The following is an 18,437-nucleotide window of genomic DNA, read 5'->3' as shown; positions in this document are numbered from 1 at the left end:
GAATTGAGCAAAGTTAAATTTTAACAAATCTAAAGTATCCAAAAACTATTAGAAATAGGGGAGGGAACTACTAAATAGTAATTTTACAGGTCGGTTAATGCCTCCCCCTCCCCCTAGGTTAATGCCTCTCTCTTACCGCTCGGTTAATGATTATCTTACCCCCCCCCCCCCCCCTTCCCCGCCCGCCCCCCCCCCCCCCCCCCCCCGCCCTCCCCTCCCCCTCTCCTTCCCCTAAAGGGGGCCCTTATCCACCAGGTTCCCCAAGCCCTTTGGAATAATGATGCACAGTTGTGGGTCCCTTTCCACAAACTTTTTGGACCGCTCTCTTTTTTTGAAAACCCGAAAACTACACATTTAGCATTAATTAATACTTACTTTTTATTTCATGTTTGTTATAAAATGCAATTTTTATTTCAAAAAAAATTTTTTTTCGGGCCGTGATTTTTAAAAAGTGGGGGAAATAGTAACTGCCATTTTTAAAAAAATCATATTAAACATTTGTTTTCAGAAATTTAAAAATTTAATTTATTACTTTCTTAGCTCACTAAAGAACTGCAGTCCTCCCCAACAAGTTGGGCGTCCCAGAGGTTGGTCTTGTTTTGTAACCAATTCAGTGCTGGAAAGGCCACACTATACCTGGTTGGGTTTTATTTTTAGAATTAAAAATTTTTGAACCTTAAAAATAGATGCCAATTTGTTGTATATTCTGTTTTTACATATAATTTTTTAGCTATCCCTTGGTTTTTGTTTTTTTTTAAATAATTGTTTAATTTTTTTTTTTGGTTATACTTACTATTAAATAGTTTCTTAGCTACTTCCCTTAGAGTATATACTGTATAGGGAAAAAGTTTCTTGTCTCCTGATTGTCAGGGGGCCCAATTACTTTTACTATTAAATGGTAACCTGGTAACCTGGTAAAACCTTGTAACCCCGGTAACCTGGTAAATGGTAATGGGGAAACCGGTAACTGGTTTCCCCGGTAATGGAGCCCCTTAAAACTTGGGGAAACACTGCACTGATATAACTTTTTTTTTTTGAAGAATTTTTAAAGGTGTTTCAGCACGAATTTTAAGTTGATTGGTAGTAGTAACTACAAGGGTGCTTGTTTGGTGTAGAAACCCCTTATTGGCATTTGTGGGGTGGTTTAGAAAGAGTAGTGAGGATGGGAGATGATCACCGAAAGTTAAAAATATTTTCCCTGACGGGCGTTTTGGTTGTTTTTCCTTGTCCCGTTCATAACAACAATCTTAATTTTGTAGATGAACACCTTTATTGTCCTCGATGAACTGGGCATCATCACTCGCACACACACAAAAAGCGGAATACCATACTTTTGGTTTTTTTTATTTGGGGTGTTTGAATGATAATATTTTTATAATTTTAAAGATAAAATTTTTTATCCTTTTTCTTCCGTGAAGGGTGTAGTGTAACCCACCAATGCCGTAGAAGCCTCAGGGTATCCCCCCAAACTCTTCATCACGGGCCCCCTGGGTTAGAAACTTTGGGGGTATCCTTTACCTCGGAGGGGGTTTATGGTTAATTGTCGTTTTTTGAATTAAAATTTTGTAAATGGGAGTGGAAATCTAACAGATTTAAATGAAAAAGGACAAATTGAATCCCGTAAGTTTAAAAAATTTTGTTTTTGGTGGCCTCCCCAAATTTTTTCATTTTTTTTAATAATTTACTTAGACCCCCTTTTTTCCCCATATAAAATCGCCCAAAAAATTGCGTTCTCTCTCATATTATTCCTTAAAATGATTTCAAACCCTTTTTTGCAGCTCCAAACAATTGTTTACACTTGTTCTGCAACATTTAAAAATTTTAAATTTTACTCTCCCTAATATCATCAAAAGGGGAACTTAAACTTTTTTGTCATTCTTTTTGTAGTGGCCCATTTGATGGGGGCCATAATGTGTTTTTGTACTTTTTTTTCGGAAAATCCCCAAAGAATGCCCAAAACCCTTGGGGGCTGATATCTGTGCTTTCTGAAGCCAGCCGGTTTTTTAAAATTATCATCGCAACAAATTTATTATTAATTACAGAAAATTAAGAGTAAACAAAATGAAAGGAAAAAAATTTCTTAATTTGTGCCCTTTTTTGACTGACGTATTATTAAATTTTTAATTTTTTAAATTTTTTTAAAAAAAAAGTAATCTGTTTGGATTTTTTAATTTTTACTTTAAAGTGCCCATTGTTAAAAAATTTTTTCTCGATAAGGAGGGCTTGTTTTTTTTTTTGTATTAAGCTAAACTTTGGATTCAGCTCTCCCTCCCTCTCTCTCCTCTTTAAATTTCAATTATACAGCAAAAAACAGCTTTGTTTTTTAAGTCCCCAATAACAATCCTTATCTAGGGGGAGAGGGTTATACTAAACTGTTTAAAACTAATGTACCATGGAAAAGGGGCCCACAGCTGTTTTTCAGGCAAATACAAGAGGGGTTTGGATCAGGTCGGGTTGTATTTTTGTTTTTGATATCAATTTTTTTTTTTTAAATCAAGGGCAAAGCCCAAATTGGCTTGTTTTTTCCGCTTTAAAACGAATTTTAAACTTAAAGTCAGTTTATTGAGGATCTGTTTAGGTTATTTTTGGTCAAATTGCTGCTTCTTGAATTAGTGGTTTTTCCCCTACTCGTGCTCCATAGCCGGTAAAAATTTTTGCACCCTGCAAAAGTTTTCCCGTTGTCTTGCATCTAACCTGTTTACACCTAAGGGCAAGATTTGACCAATATTTCGCGGATCACTTCGTACGTTAAAATTTGGGATAACAACAAGTGGGGATTGTTATTTCAATATTCTAATTTGGGACCCTTTAACTCCCTTAAATTTGGAGGTTTTTTCTTCCTAAGCTTTCCGAAAAAAACGCTTTCAAAAACAAAAATATAGTGACAGTGATCCCCCGCAAATAGCAGTATCAGATTAGCTAGCGCTTTTTTGGGGGCCCCTATAAAGCTTTTCCATTTGGTAGCATTTCCGGGTCCTGGGGGGGTGCTTGCTACTAGGGTTTTTTTGTTACCCTTGTTTCCCGCTTGTTTGCCCATTCAATGTCACTACCCAAGCTCCTCTACCATTTCCCCCCTCCACATGGATTTCAAACTAAAGTTTCCCCGTCTGCAGTATCTTTTGGTTATTTTCCCTCTCTGTAGCACTCCTCTTTCTCGTAGTAGACAAGGATGATGTTTACTTTGACTACAGATTCTATGTATGTGAGTATGGGTTCACTGCTCCTGCATGGAAACAGATAATGCCAATACTATACTTTATCTGTCCGGTTGTCCCTATTATAGTTATAGTTGGAGCTACAGTGCCTACTTTGAGGTATCTAACTGGAGCGGTGAAATCTGCAAAACAAGCAAGAGGAAGTGTTCCATGGCAAGGGGCCCTGACTGTGACCCTCACCTCCGTTGTTTACTGCATCTCCATTTTACCCTACATCGTTTATAAAATCGTCTGCCTTATCGACGAAGATCAGCCGGAATGGTTTGATGTCCGTTACGCTAGAATAAGCTACTTCCTGCTGACTGTAAACATCACCTCTAATTTCTTTATCTACACTCTTACTGTTAAAAGTTTCCGCAAATTCCTCCTCTCGAAAGTCATGCGTGTTGAACCAGCACCCTTGCAACCTTTATCAACCAAGCTATCAGCTGCAGGTGAACAAACAGAGCTTTACTTTCAATCTCGCCATAGCGGAAAATTAAATCGAATTTTTAACATTGTTTTGATAAATTAACAAATGATTTAATAATTGCTAACGAAATATTTCTTCCTAAGGTTACGATACGGGGAGACATGTTATGGAAAAGAAGACCTCCAGAAATGAAGAAACTCCAGCTTGAAAGTTTATTGATGTTAAATTCACTTTCTGTGCCACGTTTCCTAGTTTTTATGAGAGTGATAAAGTTTTTTATGAAGGTGACGGTTCTGAAAAAGGTTAGAAATATAAGCAAGAACAGAGGTAGTAGTAGAAATTTAGAGCTAGGGTGGGACCCACATTCTGGAGCCCAAAGGTATGGGACACGAGTTACAGAGTCATGTTTATACTTTATTGTTTATCATACTAGAACCCAAAAGGGAGGGGGGAGGGTGGGCAGGGCCGGGGGCGGGCATTGTCATTTTGGTCCCACGCCGCGCCGTGTTTTGAGTTAGCTAAAATGCATTTTACAAATGTTTACATTTTAATCATTGTCAATCCAGCTGCAGTCTGGTAGTGTTAAGCAATAAGCAGGTTTGTTCCAATCTTTGGTTAAATCATGTTATTGCTTCTTTGTAGGTATTTCCTTCTTATTATTATTATGTAAGTGTGATTATTGGGAGAAGCCTGTTTTATTATGATCCTTACAGGCACTTTGGGACAGCAATTAATTGCTCAATAATAAGACTAGTGACTACTTATTAGAGTTTTGATATTCATTTTTAATGTTCTTTTAATTTTTAAGTTTGACGCATCTAACACTTCACACTTACAAATATATAAGACTTGAAAGCAGTTCAAATATATGGTTAATTACATTATATACTCTCAGTTTATCTAATAGTAGATTTATTATCATCTCACTAGGCTAGTCCTTATTGGGTTACTTTGGAGCAACTTATTAAGAGTTGTGTGATAATCAATTTTAAATTAGCTGTTTTTGTAAGATTCAGTAAAAGTCCGGTTGATTTACGTCATAAACCCCTAAATATATAATATGGTTAATCATCAATCATAAGTATAATAATAAGTATATAACACCCTTCCAAGTTAATCGTAAAAGTCAACGTGAATTTAATGCCGCCTTAATTCCACATAAACTTCTAAAGAAAGCTTAGATACACTGAAAATCATCAGAATATAAAAAGAGATTTTGGAAGATTTTTGAAGAGAAGCTTTTCTGCCATCCCCTTGACCGACATTTCGCGGTTTTGACTGAATTTTTGACCAATGACCATTGACCAATCAGTGAGGTCGGTGAGAGTGACACAAGTCGTCATCAAGCTATTGGAAGCAGTATATCCGGAGAAAACTTTGATGCAATGAAGATTTTGAATATGTCCTACCGGTAGGACATTTTCATATTTCAGCTTTCCACGACCCAAATTTCACTGTTTTGACTGAATTTTTCTTGAATGACCATCTTACAAGGTCACTGAGGATGACACGAGACGCAATTGAGGTACTCAAAGTTCTATTCCCAAATTAAAGCTTAGATATCCTGAAAATCATCAGAATATAAAAAGAGATTTTGGAAGATTTTTAAAGAGAAGCTTTTCTGCCATCCCTTTGACCCAAATTTCACTGTTTTGACTGAATTTTTCTTGAATGACCATCTTACAAGCTCACTGAGGATGGCGCAAGATATGATTGAGGTACTCAACGTTCTATTCCCAAAGAAAGCCGAGATAAACGGAAAATCATCAGAATCTTTAATTAGTACTCATCCCAGATGTTATTAACTTAATTAGTACTCACCCCAGATGTTATTAACTTAATTAGTACTCACCCCAGATGTTGGTGCATGAGTGTGGCTATGTCGAGCAGTTTGCCGAGTCTTGAAAGAAGTGCACAGAATCGAGCCAACTTTGCCGCACAATTTGTCCTGTAAGAGAATATGAAATTGTGTGAGCTTAAATTGGGCGACAGGCATGGCAGGAGGGGGGCTATAGGGGGGGGGCTATAGCATTGTTGTGGTTATCGTCTATGTTTACTTTTCATAAATTTGATGGTTAAAAGTATAATATTTTTACCCATTAAAGAAGAATGAGTTGTGTTTATCACTACAGTATTGGAGATGGGAGATCAGTTCTTTGAGGATACTATCAACCACTCCTAACACGCTTCTTATACCATTCCCTTCTACTCCCTGGCACGTGATGGTTAAAAGTAATTGAGTAATTAGAAAATTAGGAGTAGAAAATTAAAATGGAGAAACTTGTAATCATCGCCCTCAGCTCTGAATGATAAATGCAGGCTTTCACTACAACATTTAAATCAAGATAAGACTAAGTGGAGAACGTGAAAATACCTCAAAGTCATATTTAGGAGCAGCTTCAAGGAGAGGTTGTATTAGCAGGTTAAGTGTATCTAACTGCGCATTTATATCCTGAGATAAATGTGATTAGGTGATTAGGCACACTATCCAGCATTAAAATTAATTAGGAAATACAATTAATTAGAAAACGTAACCGGGCTGAACATTAGACAAACATTATTCACTAAAGTATTATGATATTATAATGAATATAATTACAATTAAAAGTAGTCATGGAAGCATGAAAACGCTGACTTGTATTTTTCTTTCAGCGTCATTCAATTATAATGAATACAGTATAGCTAATATTGTAAAGGAGTTGTACAAAATACATGTAACATGGTTACCATGGTTACCATGGTTATAAAGCAGTTACCTGACACACGTCACTAAACAGCTGATGATAGGGTCTTTTACCCAGGGAGAATATTTTAAAAGCGTCATTCACTGCTTTGTGGCACACGTCAACGGCATATCTCAATCTGGGATGAGAGCAGTCAGCGAGACAATTTACAACAACAAGTAGTAGTACAAAGAGACAATTTACATTTTACAGAGAGATAAAATAGAAAGTTGTTAAACTTTTACACTTTACAGCACGTTCCAAGCTCACAACATCTCAATTTAAACAAGTTAGAACTTTAAGTTAAAAAGTAAAGTTCTCACCTTTCGTTTGATCTCTTGTGCAAATAGGGCCCTTCTTCTTTCATGCTGATGTAGAGTATTCTATTAAATGAAGGTTCACAAACTAACTAAACAAAAGTATTTTGATTACGCTAGTGTCATTTTGACACAATAGCTATGTGCAAAACTGATTACGGGGGGTTTAAAATGGCCAAAAAATGACTACGTAATATGTGAAGGGTACTGGGTTAGCTGTAGCTGTAAGATGGGTACTGGGTACTAGCTATATTACTATGTACTAGATAGGTTTTTTTTAATAAAATTTTAAAGAGAGGCTGGGCCTGGATGGTCTACAAGGGGATAGAGGGATAGCATGGGGATGATCTGCCTGCCTCTGGGGTATGGCAACCCTGGGGGAGGTTGCCGGAGAAATCAAAGTATAAAGTGGAGGATGGTGTTATCAGGGGAGATGAGTCATAAATGAACGCATTACTGGATGGGTACTGGTAGCTGTAAGGTATCTTAAGGGTAGGGTAAGATGGGTACCGACTACCGGGTACCGGGTACTGGGTACTGGGTACTGGGTACTGGGTACTGGGTACTGGGTACTGGGTACTGGGTACCGGGTACCGGGTACTGGGTACCGGGTACCGGGTACTGGGTACCGGGTACTGGGTACCGGGTACCGGGTACTGGGTACCGGGTACCGGGTACTGGGTACTGGGTACTGGGTACTGGGTACTGGGTACTGGGTACTGGGTACTGGGTACTGGGTACTGGGTACTGGGTACTGGGTACTGGGTACTGGGTACTGGGTACTGGGTACTGGGTACTGGGTACTGGGTACTGGGTACTGGGTAATGGGGACCGGGTACTGGGTACTGGGTACTGGGTACTGGGTACTGGGTACTGGGTACTGGGTACTGGGTACTGGGTACTGGGTACTGGGTACTGGGTACTGGGTACTGGGTACTGGGTACTGGGTAATGGGGACCGGGTACTGGGTACTGGGTACTGGGTACTGGGTACTGGGTACTGGGTACTGGGTACTGGGTACTGGGTACTGGGTACTGGGTACCGGGTACCGGGTAATGGGGACCGGGTACTGGGTACTGGGTACTGGGTACTGGGTACTGGGTACTGGGTACTGGGTACTGGGTACTGGGTACTGGGTACTGGGTACTGGGTACTGGGTACTGGGTACTGGGTACTGGGTACTGGGTACTGGGTACTGGGTACTGGGTACTGGGTACTGGGTTCTAGCTTTACAACTAGTCGAGTTGCACGGACCAAATGACAATCATGCCTTGTAAGGCTAAATATACCCATTTTTTCTTTTTAAATCACACATTTTTAAACCCCGTAGGCTCAAAATCATTTCCAGAGACTCAGACTGGTTTCTTTTTCAATAAACAAGAGCAGGTCACTCCCAGTGTTGGGATGACTTGACATAATTATCTCCTTTTCAGTAACCCTAAGCCACTCTGTGACTCTGTGCCAAAGCACTATACCACTACTACACCACTACTAGTTACTACACCAATTCTAGTGTTACCACTAGTACACCACTACTAGTTACTACACCAATTCTAGTGTTACCACTACTACACCACTACTAGTTACTACACAAATTCTAGTGTTACCACTAGTACACCACTAATAGTTACTACACCAATTCTAGTGTTACCACTACTACACCACTACTAGTTACTACACAAATTCTAGTGTTACCACTACTACACCACTACTAGTTACAACACCAATTCTAGTGTTACCACTACTACACCACTACTAGTTACTACACAAATTCTAGTGTTACCACTACTACACCATTAATCTCGTATCCACGTCTTCTTCAATTGAATTGCTACTAGACCTCTCTGATTGTAGCTGTAACGATTTTTATTTTCAATTATCATATTAGAAACATTTCACTATTGACTATACTATTATTATCCTTTGTTTCATCCCATAACTGATCTGAATTTGGCTCCCTGCCAGACTATCAGAAAATTCACTTTAACTTTGTTCACTTTTTTAATATTTGAAATTTTGGAGATGATTACTTTAGAGAGAGAAAAATTGGAGAAGAAAATATTTTAAACTTACCACTTTTATTTGATCATGATAAACATCTACAGCATTGAACATAAATAAGATATTATTATTTAATCGGTCATCAAATAAAGTAACCTGATATTGCACACATATATTGTAGATAGTGGGCGGAAAACTCAGAGTTTTGGGCAGACAACTAGTCAGATAACTGGTCAGATAGCTAGTCACATGTTTATAATATTATATGTTTGTAATATGATATATATATCAATATATTATAAAATATTTCAATAATTTTTTAATATTCGCGTTTCTTACAGTTTCACTCTACTTCTAATATTCGCTCTGAAGTCCACAATTCGTTGATTGAATCGTCTTCTTCTGGTTATTTTTGAAGAGCCCTGAACTTAGAAGAATGATCCAACGATGAGCAGATCAGATTCCGGTAGCTGTATACTGAGAAGTTTTAATAGTTGGAACACTAGTGGTACTGTGTTCCGATTAGCTGATTCGGTAAAATTATGATCAGGCTGATTGTTGGAGTGTAATGTTCTGATAGCGTCCGATTCTGTCAGGTATTCCGTACTTTAATCTCATAAGGTAGTTGCAGCACCGAAATGGGAGAGAAGGGGTTCAAGTTCAGCGTTGCTGCGTTGTGCCTGCGCTCAAAACTTTGAAAAGAAGATGAGTAATGATAATGTCGATGATGATAGCGGATTATCTTCGTGACAATGAGCACAGCAATTATATATAAACTGACTGCTAAACCCATAACGTTTTTATAGCGCTGCTATATTATTTGGATACAGCAAAACTTATACAATAAAACAACCATCATTATTCCTCAAGCAATGGAAATTTACAGTAATACAACTATCATTATTCCGCAAGCAATGGAAATTTCTAACGTAATGACAGGACCAAAAGACGAAGTGTACTGTAAGGTTGAAAACAGAGCAACCTGTTAATAGGTTACTCAATCGATTGTTCTAGTGATGTTATTGCAACACTGAACTGCTGTGATTTAAATGGACAAAGATACGCTATTTTAATGCAGCTCTAATCCGCTCATTATATTGTCCATAACTCATCAGACTAATATGAAATATGAGTCTGCATTATTAATGCTTTTCATACAAATATAACATAATTTTAAAATGTTCAATTTATTACAGAAAATCTTTTTGGGACACGACGTTTCAGTTCTAAAACGTACATACTTTTGGGGACCACATCCTTATCATAACCTGCGGGAGATTATGTGTCATACTGTTCTAAAGTAAACGCCCCTCTTATCTCTTAAGACATTCTGATTGAGTCGTGTATTATTATTGAGTCTCATGATTTTATGTTTCTTTCATTCACATTTCGGATTGTTTCTGATTGATTCTGAATAGACTCAGCGAAGACTGAATTCTGATAGACTCTCAAGATCTGGTGCCCTATTTATAAAATCAGTAATTTTAACATAGTGATTATGATATTGTGATAAGGTTTTAACATTGTGATGTAACAAGTTACAACCACCTTCCTACACATCTTGTCCACAGTAACCCTCTCAAGCAAAGTCTAAGCAACAGCTCTGTTCTTCTTGAGTTGGTGGATGTAACTGCTCAGTTTAGCCACGAAGGGACTAGCAGTAGCTCGGCAGAAGTTGATGAGCAGGTGAGTGAGACTGTAGTTGAGATACGTTCCAATTGTCAGATTAGAGCAGAACCTGGATATTGCATCTATAATAGAGATAACAGAAGCGCAATTTAAGAACATTAATACAACGACTTAAATAATACATACGTCTTGTCGCTGTCAGTTGTAGAATAATGATAGTTATAAAGTTATATGATTTTCTTTACAAAAAATAAAACAAATATTTAATAAAACAAATATTTATTTTCACGGCACAATCAAACAATACATAATATTACATACTGGTAACTAGCAGATAAAACTTCCTATCTTACCAGCAGAACCTATCGTGTTTCCCACATCTGGCAGAGTAAAACTCGCACACTTTGTCGATAACAGCCCAGATGAGCTGTGGAGCGAAGCAGGCAACTGTGAACAGTGTTATCCTGCAAATACTCCATATAGCTTTGTAATTCCTCTCCTCCACCCCGCCCATGGAACCAATGTTCCCCTTGTTACATAGCACTGGGATCATCATACAGCAGGTAACTATGGAGATGAAGAAAGGAACGAAAAAGACTCCCTCTATAACCAGGAGAGTAAGGGACCAGTTGAGGGGGTTGTCAGAGTAGGAGAAGGGCAGGACGAAGTAACAGAAGCCTATTAGCCGGTTGTAGTGGTAGTAGCTGAGATTAGAGAAGAAGAAAGGAAGTGAAGCACTAAGGAATGCTAGGAAGGAACAGAACAGAACCATGAGTGAGAGACATTTCTTGGGTATGACAGGTAAATGTAGCGGGTAGAGTACAGCATAACACCTCATACTGCAGATACAGGTGGTGATGAAGGAACAGAAGCGGAGGTTAAAGTTGAGGAACCACCCGGAGACAGTGCAGAAGGGTTCAAGTATAGGTCTCCTCAGCTGGAACATTGACACAGTGGTGGGGATACCAGTGAGGAGGAGCATGAGGGTGTCACTCACACACAGGGTTACGGAGAGGATCACGTACGCGTTCAAACTGAAATATATTATCTCAATCTGTCACCACAGGACCTCTACCATTCTTAAGGGGGCAGGGGGGGTCTTCATGGAAATTTTCTCGAAATCGACTTGTTAGTTGTTTCTAATAGAGGGCAGTGATATCTATTAGATGCTTTTGATCACATGAAAAAATATTGTTCATAGTCGAAATTATTGTCGGTCAAAGGTCAGCGCGTGTGTGTAATTGTATTGCGCAAGGGATTTTTGATCGCGCGACGCGCGTCCTGAAAATGGACCCTAAAAATCTATCGTTTCCTTCATTTTTCAGCAATCACTCTGAAACTGTCAGGATATGTTCAAAGGATCATTTAGAAGAGATAAGCCGGATGGAATTTTGAGATAGGCCTTTAAAAATTTTTTATTCGATTTTGAAAATCTTGGACCTCGAAAAATCATCAAAAAACGAGGAAAATTTTCATAAAGACCCCCCCCCCCCCCCCCTGCCCCCTTAAAACCTTACAAAACCTGTTTGAGTTACCCTTTCATCGGATCTTACAACTTTAAGCCCGGAAAATGACAAAGAAATGACCATGTCAGCACTCAGCAACACCTACTTAACATAAGAAATGTCTGAAGCAATACTTACTTAACGTGTTGTCGGTTTACAAAGAGTAAAGCAGCAGATTTAGTGTTAGCGTAGGTGCCCAGGAGTATAATTGGAACGAATGTGGATGCTAGAATGTTATCAGCCCACTCGTGTGTTATTCCCCACTGGTACGGATCTGACGTCTTGTAATCAGTTGTAATTCTTTGTTCAACCATCTTTTCCAAATAATATATAATAGTAGGTGTTTAAAACTTATCTCTTCTCTTCCAAGTTTTAGGTGTTTGAAAAAATGTATGTTGCATCAATGCTGCACAACAAACGAAGTAAAATAACGAACGAAAACAGTATAACGTTTGGTCTACTGCAGTATAACTGCTCCACCCCCTATAGTATAACGTTGGGTCTACAGTCATGATACACGTTACGTGCCGTCTAGCTGGGCCGGGGTCTTACTGACAAACACTATAGCTATAGTAACAGATCGCAACAGTGAGCGCTAGATATGCCTTACAACTGATACTTATATTATACCTTGTAGCCATGTTAAACAGGTTTGTCACCGCCCACCGGATAGCGCAGTTACCCAATATCTCATAAAGTGAAGCGCAATTTCACGTCAACAGAAGGATCACCACCCCGTACTGTCAGAGCAGTAGTAAGCAATATCAAATATTGCAAAATTTACTCAACAACTCTCAAGCAATCAGTTGTCCCCATATCATTGCGCTAGACGTAATCTGACAATAATCTGCTCAACCAGCAAGGTTATTCATAGTAATCACCTAATAAATCACTGGCCCTGTTTGTCGATCATGAGTAATATATTTGTCTTGAGAGTTGAGGGTGGAGCATCTTAAAATCTACAGAGCCATCTGAAGCGAATAATAAGTTCGGAGCTTACATATTATTATTAAAAAAATAATAATTAAAGCAATCGAAACTGGTGAGCGAATGAATCGTTTCATGATAAAAAAAACCTAGTAGTATAGTGTCAGTAGTGTAGTAGTAGTGATGAAACCACCCATTTGCATTGGTGCACTGATAGTTAGAGCCTTGACAACAATTAAGTAGAATGACATTTACGATAAATTTATCTTATTATTATCTTTCTACCTTGTATTACGATTCTTAGAATCTTTAAAAATAATAAAATCTAGAGGTCACACGCACAGACAGACAGACAGACACACTGTGTATGTCTGTCTGTCTGTGCGTGTGTAATTTCCGAGCTGCTTAATCAAGAAAACGGTAAGAGTTACAGGACTTTTTTCGGTATAGTTTCAACAAAACACTGACAAAGCCAAATAAATAAGGTTTTTCAAATTGGTCGGTAGTAAATGGTTTAATTGTTGGTTTCGTACCACAATTAATGTGACATAGAATGGCTCACTTTTTCTCCCTCCTTGCTCTCTCTCCCATTACTGCATAATATGTAGCGTTGGTACATGAATCATAATTAGGTTAGCCGCGTAAGATTCACTGTTATGTAGAACTATAAGCTTATAAGGGGGAGGGCACTCATTGCGGTCTAGAAGCAGCTAGGGTACTACTACTACTAAAAACATTAACAATATTATGCTCGGTGCTCTCTTTACAATACCTTGAAAGTAGAGGGAAGTTTAAAACAAATAATTAATCAATATCTGCGTCGGAGTGCACAGCACTTGTAAGGTTGATTTGTTAATATAAAGAGTATGTGAAATTAATAATTCTTAGTATTGCTTGTCAAGCTTAACGTTTGTGGAGGTAAGGATTGTTAGTTTTGGGTTATTACTATGAAGTTTATGATGAATGTAGGTGGGAGTGGTAGGTAGTTGCAGGGAAGTATAGGGAACAGATCTTTGAGTACAGTGCAGTGGTCGAAGGGGAGGTAACAATATCTATAGTTAGAAGCAAGATTGGCTAACGATATGAATGGTTTCACGGTAGCTGAAAAGCATCAGAGCAGCAACCAAAGCACTGGAGCAGAAGGGAAGGTTGATTGGAGCGGCAGCTAGGGTACTTGAGCGGAGATTGGATACTGGAGCTGGAGAGCGTTCCTAGGCGGTTTACCTGTCTAATTGATGAGATGGTTATTCTTCCTTACAGCTGTAGACTGGAAATCCTCAATTTGGCAAACGCTAATTATTTACAAAATATGTGTAGGGATAATTTAGAAATGTTATATAATACTAGTTTTTTTAAATAAATAAATCGAGTTAGTATCGCTCAATTTCATTTTAGAGTCCTATAGCATTATGCACTTGCCAGTATTTGAGTGGAAATCTGGGCTCTTATAATTTTAGGCTGTATATTGTTTGTTCACAGAGATAATTGAATGGATTGCTCTAGCTGTGGCAGTAAATTTGGTAGGATCTAGAGTTTTGTTGGAGTCTGGAGAGCAGACCAGCTACGTCAGTGATGTTTTGGGGATGGAAGTTGAATTTTTCCCTAACTCAGTTAAACAACAAATTTCAGTTAAACAAAAATTTCAATTCTATGCCATTTATTACAGAGTAAACAAGTTTACAATAAATCAATTTGATATTTAAAGGAATCCTAATTCGATGTGTAGTATGGTTGTCACTCTTTAAATAGATTAGATATAGGTTGACGGGGCAAAGGAGTGTGCGTGCTGTTCACTATTGCTCACACCAAACGGCAACCTAGTACTGTAAATGTTTTTTTTTGTTTTTTTTTTGTTTTTTTTTTTTTTTGTAGAATTTATTGTATAACTTTTAGTGCAGTGGAGGTAGCGGTGTGGTGCATTAATAGAGTGACAGCCTACTGATTTAGAGTTGTTTTTAAGTGAACATAATGGGTATATTTTTGGACCTAAAGGCTTTAGTATGGCAACTTTTTAAATTGGTTCTTTTAATCATTTATTAAATATCAGTTTGAAAATATATAAATCTGGAATCTGTTCACACTGTGAACCAGTCCTATAAAAATTTCAAAAACCCTCTTAAATTAAATATTAAAAACGTCTCATGATAATGGAAATAGTCATACAATTAAGAAATTTACCAAATTCTTAATATCTACCTAAGAGAAAAATACCTACCTAAGTCAATATGCCTCTGGGTTCAATGTTAGACCGGACGAAGCATATTATGTATCGTGAGTCAGGTTAATCAAGACCGGACGAAAAATGGCTACATCTCAACAATGGATAATACTGCAAAGGTGCTATTACAGTTAAATTCTGTTACCTGAACTCAACTAAACAGTTTTAATATTGTAGCATATTTATTATTGTTAATAAAGTTTATTTTGAGAATTTTACACAGTAGTCTATAGACCAATTAAATTATTTTACTGGTCACATTGTATGGTTAAGAATTTATGACATTGAACGAATCTATTTATTACGAGTATTAATGACTGCTAGTATTTTTATTTATTTGTTTTCACTTCTGCACGTTTAGGCAGTTGCTCTTGTGACCCGAGTTTTAGAGTTATATATATAATATATAAATAATATATAAATAATATATAAATAATATATAAATAATATATAAATAATATATAAATAATATATAAATAATATATAAATAATATATAAATAATATATAAATAATATATAAATAATATATAAATAATATATAAATAATATATAAATAATATATAAATAATATACAAATAATATATAAATAATATATAAATAATATATAAATAATATATAAATAATATATAAATAATATATAAATAATATATAAATAATATATAAATAATATATAAATAATATATAAATAACATATAAATAACATATAAATAATATATAAATAATATATAAATAATATATAAATAATATATAAATAATATATAAATAATATATCAATAATATATCAATAATATATAAATAATATATAAATAATATATAAATAATATAACAATAGTGACTTTAATATATAACCAAGAGTACTAGCCTGCTGATTTGTCATGGCTGTTCTCATCTGAAACTATGCTTGGTGTAGCTCGTTGGGATAGTATAGGAATTCTAGTTCCTATATTTGGGAATGAGGTAGTTGTATGTTCACAGATCGCCCTCTAAACTTACAAGGAAATATTTCCTGTAGATCCTTGGTATATTAGCAACATTTGACAGAGCATAGTGTGGAGTGAGCTATGTGCCCATCCTTGGAGAACCAGGTGATGAGGTAAATGTCCTTGCTGTATGGCTGTGTTAAACAAGGAACTGAAACCGAGGGGTTCCGTTCAGGCCCTGCACACTTTGTTTCTGTGTAGTTCCAATGTACCGTCACAATAGTGACTTTGATATATTATAATATATATATAAAAGTAACTATTTGGTTTATTGGTTGTGTTTAAGATCCCTTACCATTATGATGCCATGCTAAAGCTCCTTTGTCCTCGCTTGTGGCATCTTGTCTGTTCATTCTTAACAGGTCCATCTATCTCGAAGTATTGGCTGGAAATTTGCTCTGCAACACTGCTTTTTTGTGCCCGTTGACTGCAATGAAAATGTTAAGGAGTTTCTCCAGACAGCTTTTACAGTGGCGTAACGTTGCTTGTTTCCAAAACAAACGGGCAGTTTTGCTAACTTACTGTAGTTAGGTTTTTCCGAATTTTTCCACATTCAATTCCAACACTCATGTTTACATCAAGCAATGGTTCAGTTGAATTATGGTAAGGGCACAGCCTGTCAAAAACCCTTTTTGCATGATCCGTCGACACCGCCTGAAGGTGACTGCATAATAACGGATCAACGTGGAATCATACGATAATAAGCTTGCAGCGATGACAATGTGTTCAATGTTGGTTTCAATCTGGTGTCATGCTTGAATTGGTTTTGGACCTCTTCATGCTTATATTTTATTTGTTATTGGTAGTTGTTATTATGAGCTAATATGTACATATACATGCGGTATCCAAAAGTGTATAACGAGCATATTAAATCAAATACTTTTTGTTTAATGCAGCCAAGCTTTGGAACGCTGTTCATAAAAAAATTTCAACTTCAAGCAACTGCTTAGAAACATCCATTAACTTGATAAAATTGAGAACCAAAGCACTATTAATACAAGCACAGGCAGCTGACTTAAAAGATACTTGGACTCCAAACAATTTTAAATTGCAGTAATCAAATCTAATTGTAGCGGCACACACTTACTATTACTATCATGATTATTGATTGTACTATAGGCAGAAAATCTCTCAAATCAATTTTGAGCGCTTTTAACCATTTGTTGTAATGTTTTTAGATACTAAATAATATCTAAATTTATAAAAAAATTTATCGGAACGAATTAATTGATATTTAATAATTTATTCGGTAGTTTTATCTGATATCAAAGTTTAAGAGGGAGTTTTATTCAAACAATATACACATAATATAGCAATGGCCAATTGGCTGACTATAAGGTCATGGCCTGAACAAACAATTTTTTTAAATAGTCAAGTGATGCTAAAGCAGAGCACAAATGTGTAATAAGTTAATAGATTAAAAAACTGATTCATGTGATGCATTACGCAGAGCACAGATAAAAATACTGATTCAATGATTAAAATTATAGCTGTGAGTGTCAATAAATTACTGTCATAAAAAAGAATGATGTACACGTGATCTGAGATACCAATATCTCAATATCAAAAGGATAGTTTTATCTGATATTGATATTGATATTAGGAAAGAAAGGAAAGAAAAATTTTTTATTTACCACAAAACAATCAATACATAATGTTATATTCATAAATAAATTCAAATTTCAATTTCAAACACATATACAGTACGCCGCGCACACAGCCACAATTTTCAATTGTTCAGAAATTCGTAGGTCAGCTGTAGGCGCCGCGCACAGGATCTATTTAATTGTTATCTTACAATTACATGTCGCATTTCTTAATTACTAGAGCCAAAATTTCAGAAGCAAAATAATTTAAAACATATTTCTGTCGTTCACGCAGTACAGGCCGTGAGCACTGCGATCTAATTAATAGATCGAATAATAATAATGGAGAAATTCCAAAAACCGCGCGCTCGTTATTTGTGATTAAATTGAGTGCTATTATGCGCGCCTCTGTGAACAGCAGTACCGCTCAAGCATGAAGTACTAAGCGGTACGCAGTTCTGCGTGAGGCGTAGACATTTGTAGCACACGTTTCATTCAACTAATCAATTATGTGACATGTAATTATATTAAAGCAAAAAGAATATTAATTTTAGTAATAATTGACGTAAACATATGTGTTTAAATAACATTTATAATCTAGCGAGTTACCAATAATATAATACTATTTGTTTGTATTATTGATTATATATGTTTACACTAGCCTATATTATGATGGAGATATACATTATATAATTGCTCCAATATTCAACACTGCTAAACAACAAATACCTACTCGCCCATCGATGAAGCAGTCGCCAAAACAAAGCTCAAAGTTAATATACCTTCGTACTTCGTTTTGGAAACTGTAGAATGCCAGTAAATAATTAGTGTTTCAATCGTGTATTCGATGGGCAAGCACTCGCCACTCGAGGCCGAGACAAACGGCACCGGCTCCGCCCTGCAACCATGAAGTAATGTAAGCAG

At 36.6% G+C, this 18,437-nt stretch overlaps 2 protein-coding genes across 2 annotated transcripts in view; both read right to left on the bottom strand.

The window, feature by feature from the left end:
• Positions 1–18,437, bottom strand: part of LOC134816912 (mucin-2-like) — a 765,431-nt gene that overhangs the window by 740,263 nt on the left and 6,731 nt on the right. The gene's annotated exons all lie outside the window — the stretch shown is intronic.
• On the bottom strand, positions 9,532–12,591 carry LOC134816270 (type-1 angiotensin II receptor-like). The gene is made up of 3 exons (XM_063825027.1): positions 11,941–12,591; positions 10,651–11,331; positions 9,532–10,406 (listed from the first exon to the last, which is right to left on the bottom strand). The coding sequence occupies exons 1-3, from the start codon at positions 12,114–12,116 to the stop codon at positions 10,259–10,261; spliced, it is 1,005 nt and encodes a 334-aa protein (XP_063681097.1). The 5' UTR covers positions 12,117–12,591; the 3' UTR covers positions 9,532–10,258.

Source organism: Bolinopsis microptera, chromosome 6, assembly GCF_026151205.1.
Source record: "Bolinopsis microptera isolate Bmic1 chromosome 6, MBARI_Bmic_1.0, whole genome shotgun sequence".
Taxonomy (NCBI): Eukaryota; Metazoa; Ctenophora; class Tentaculata; order Lobata; family Bolinopsidae; genus Bolinopsis; species Bolinopsis microptera.
This window is presented reverse-complemented; position numbering and strand designations above follow the sequence as displayed.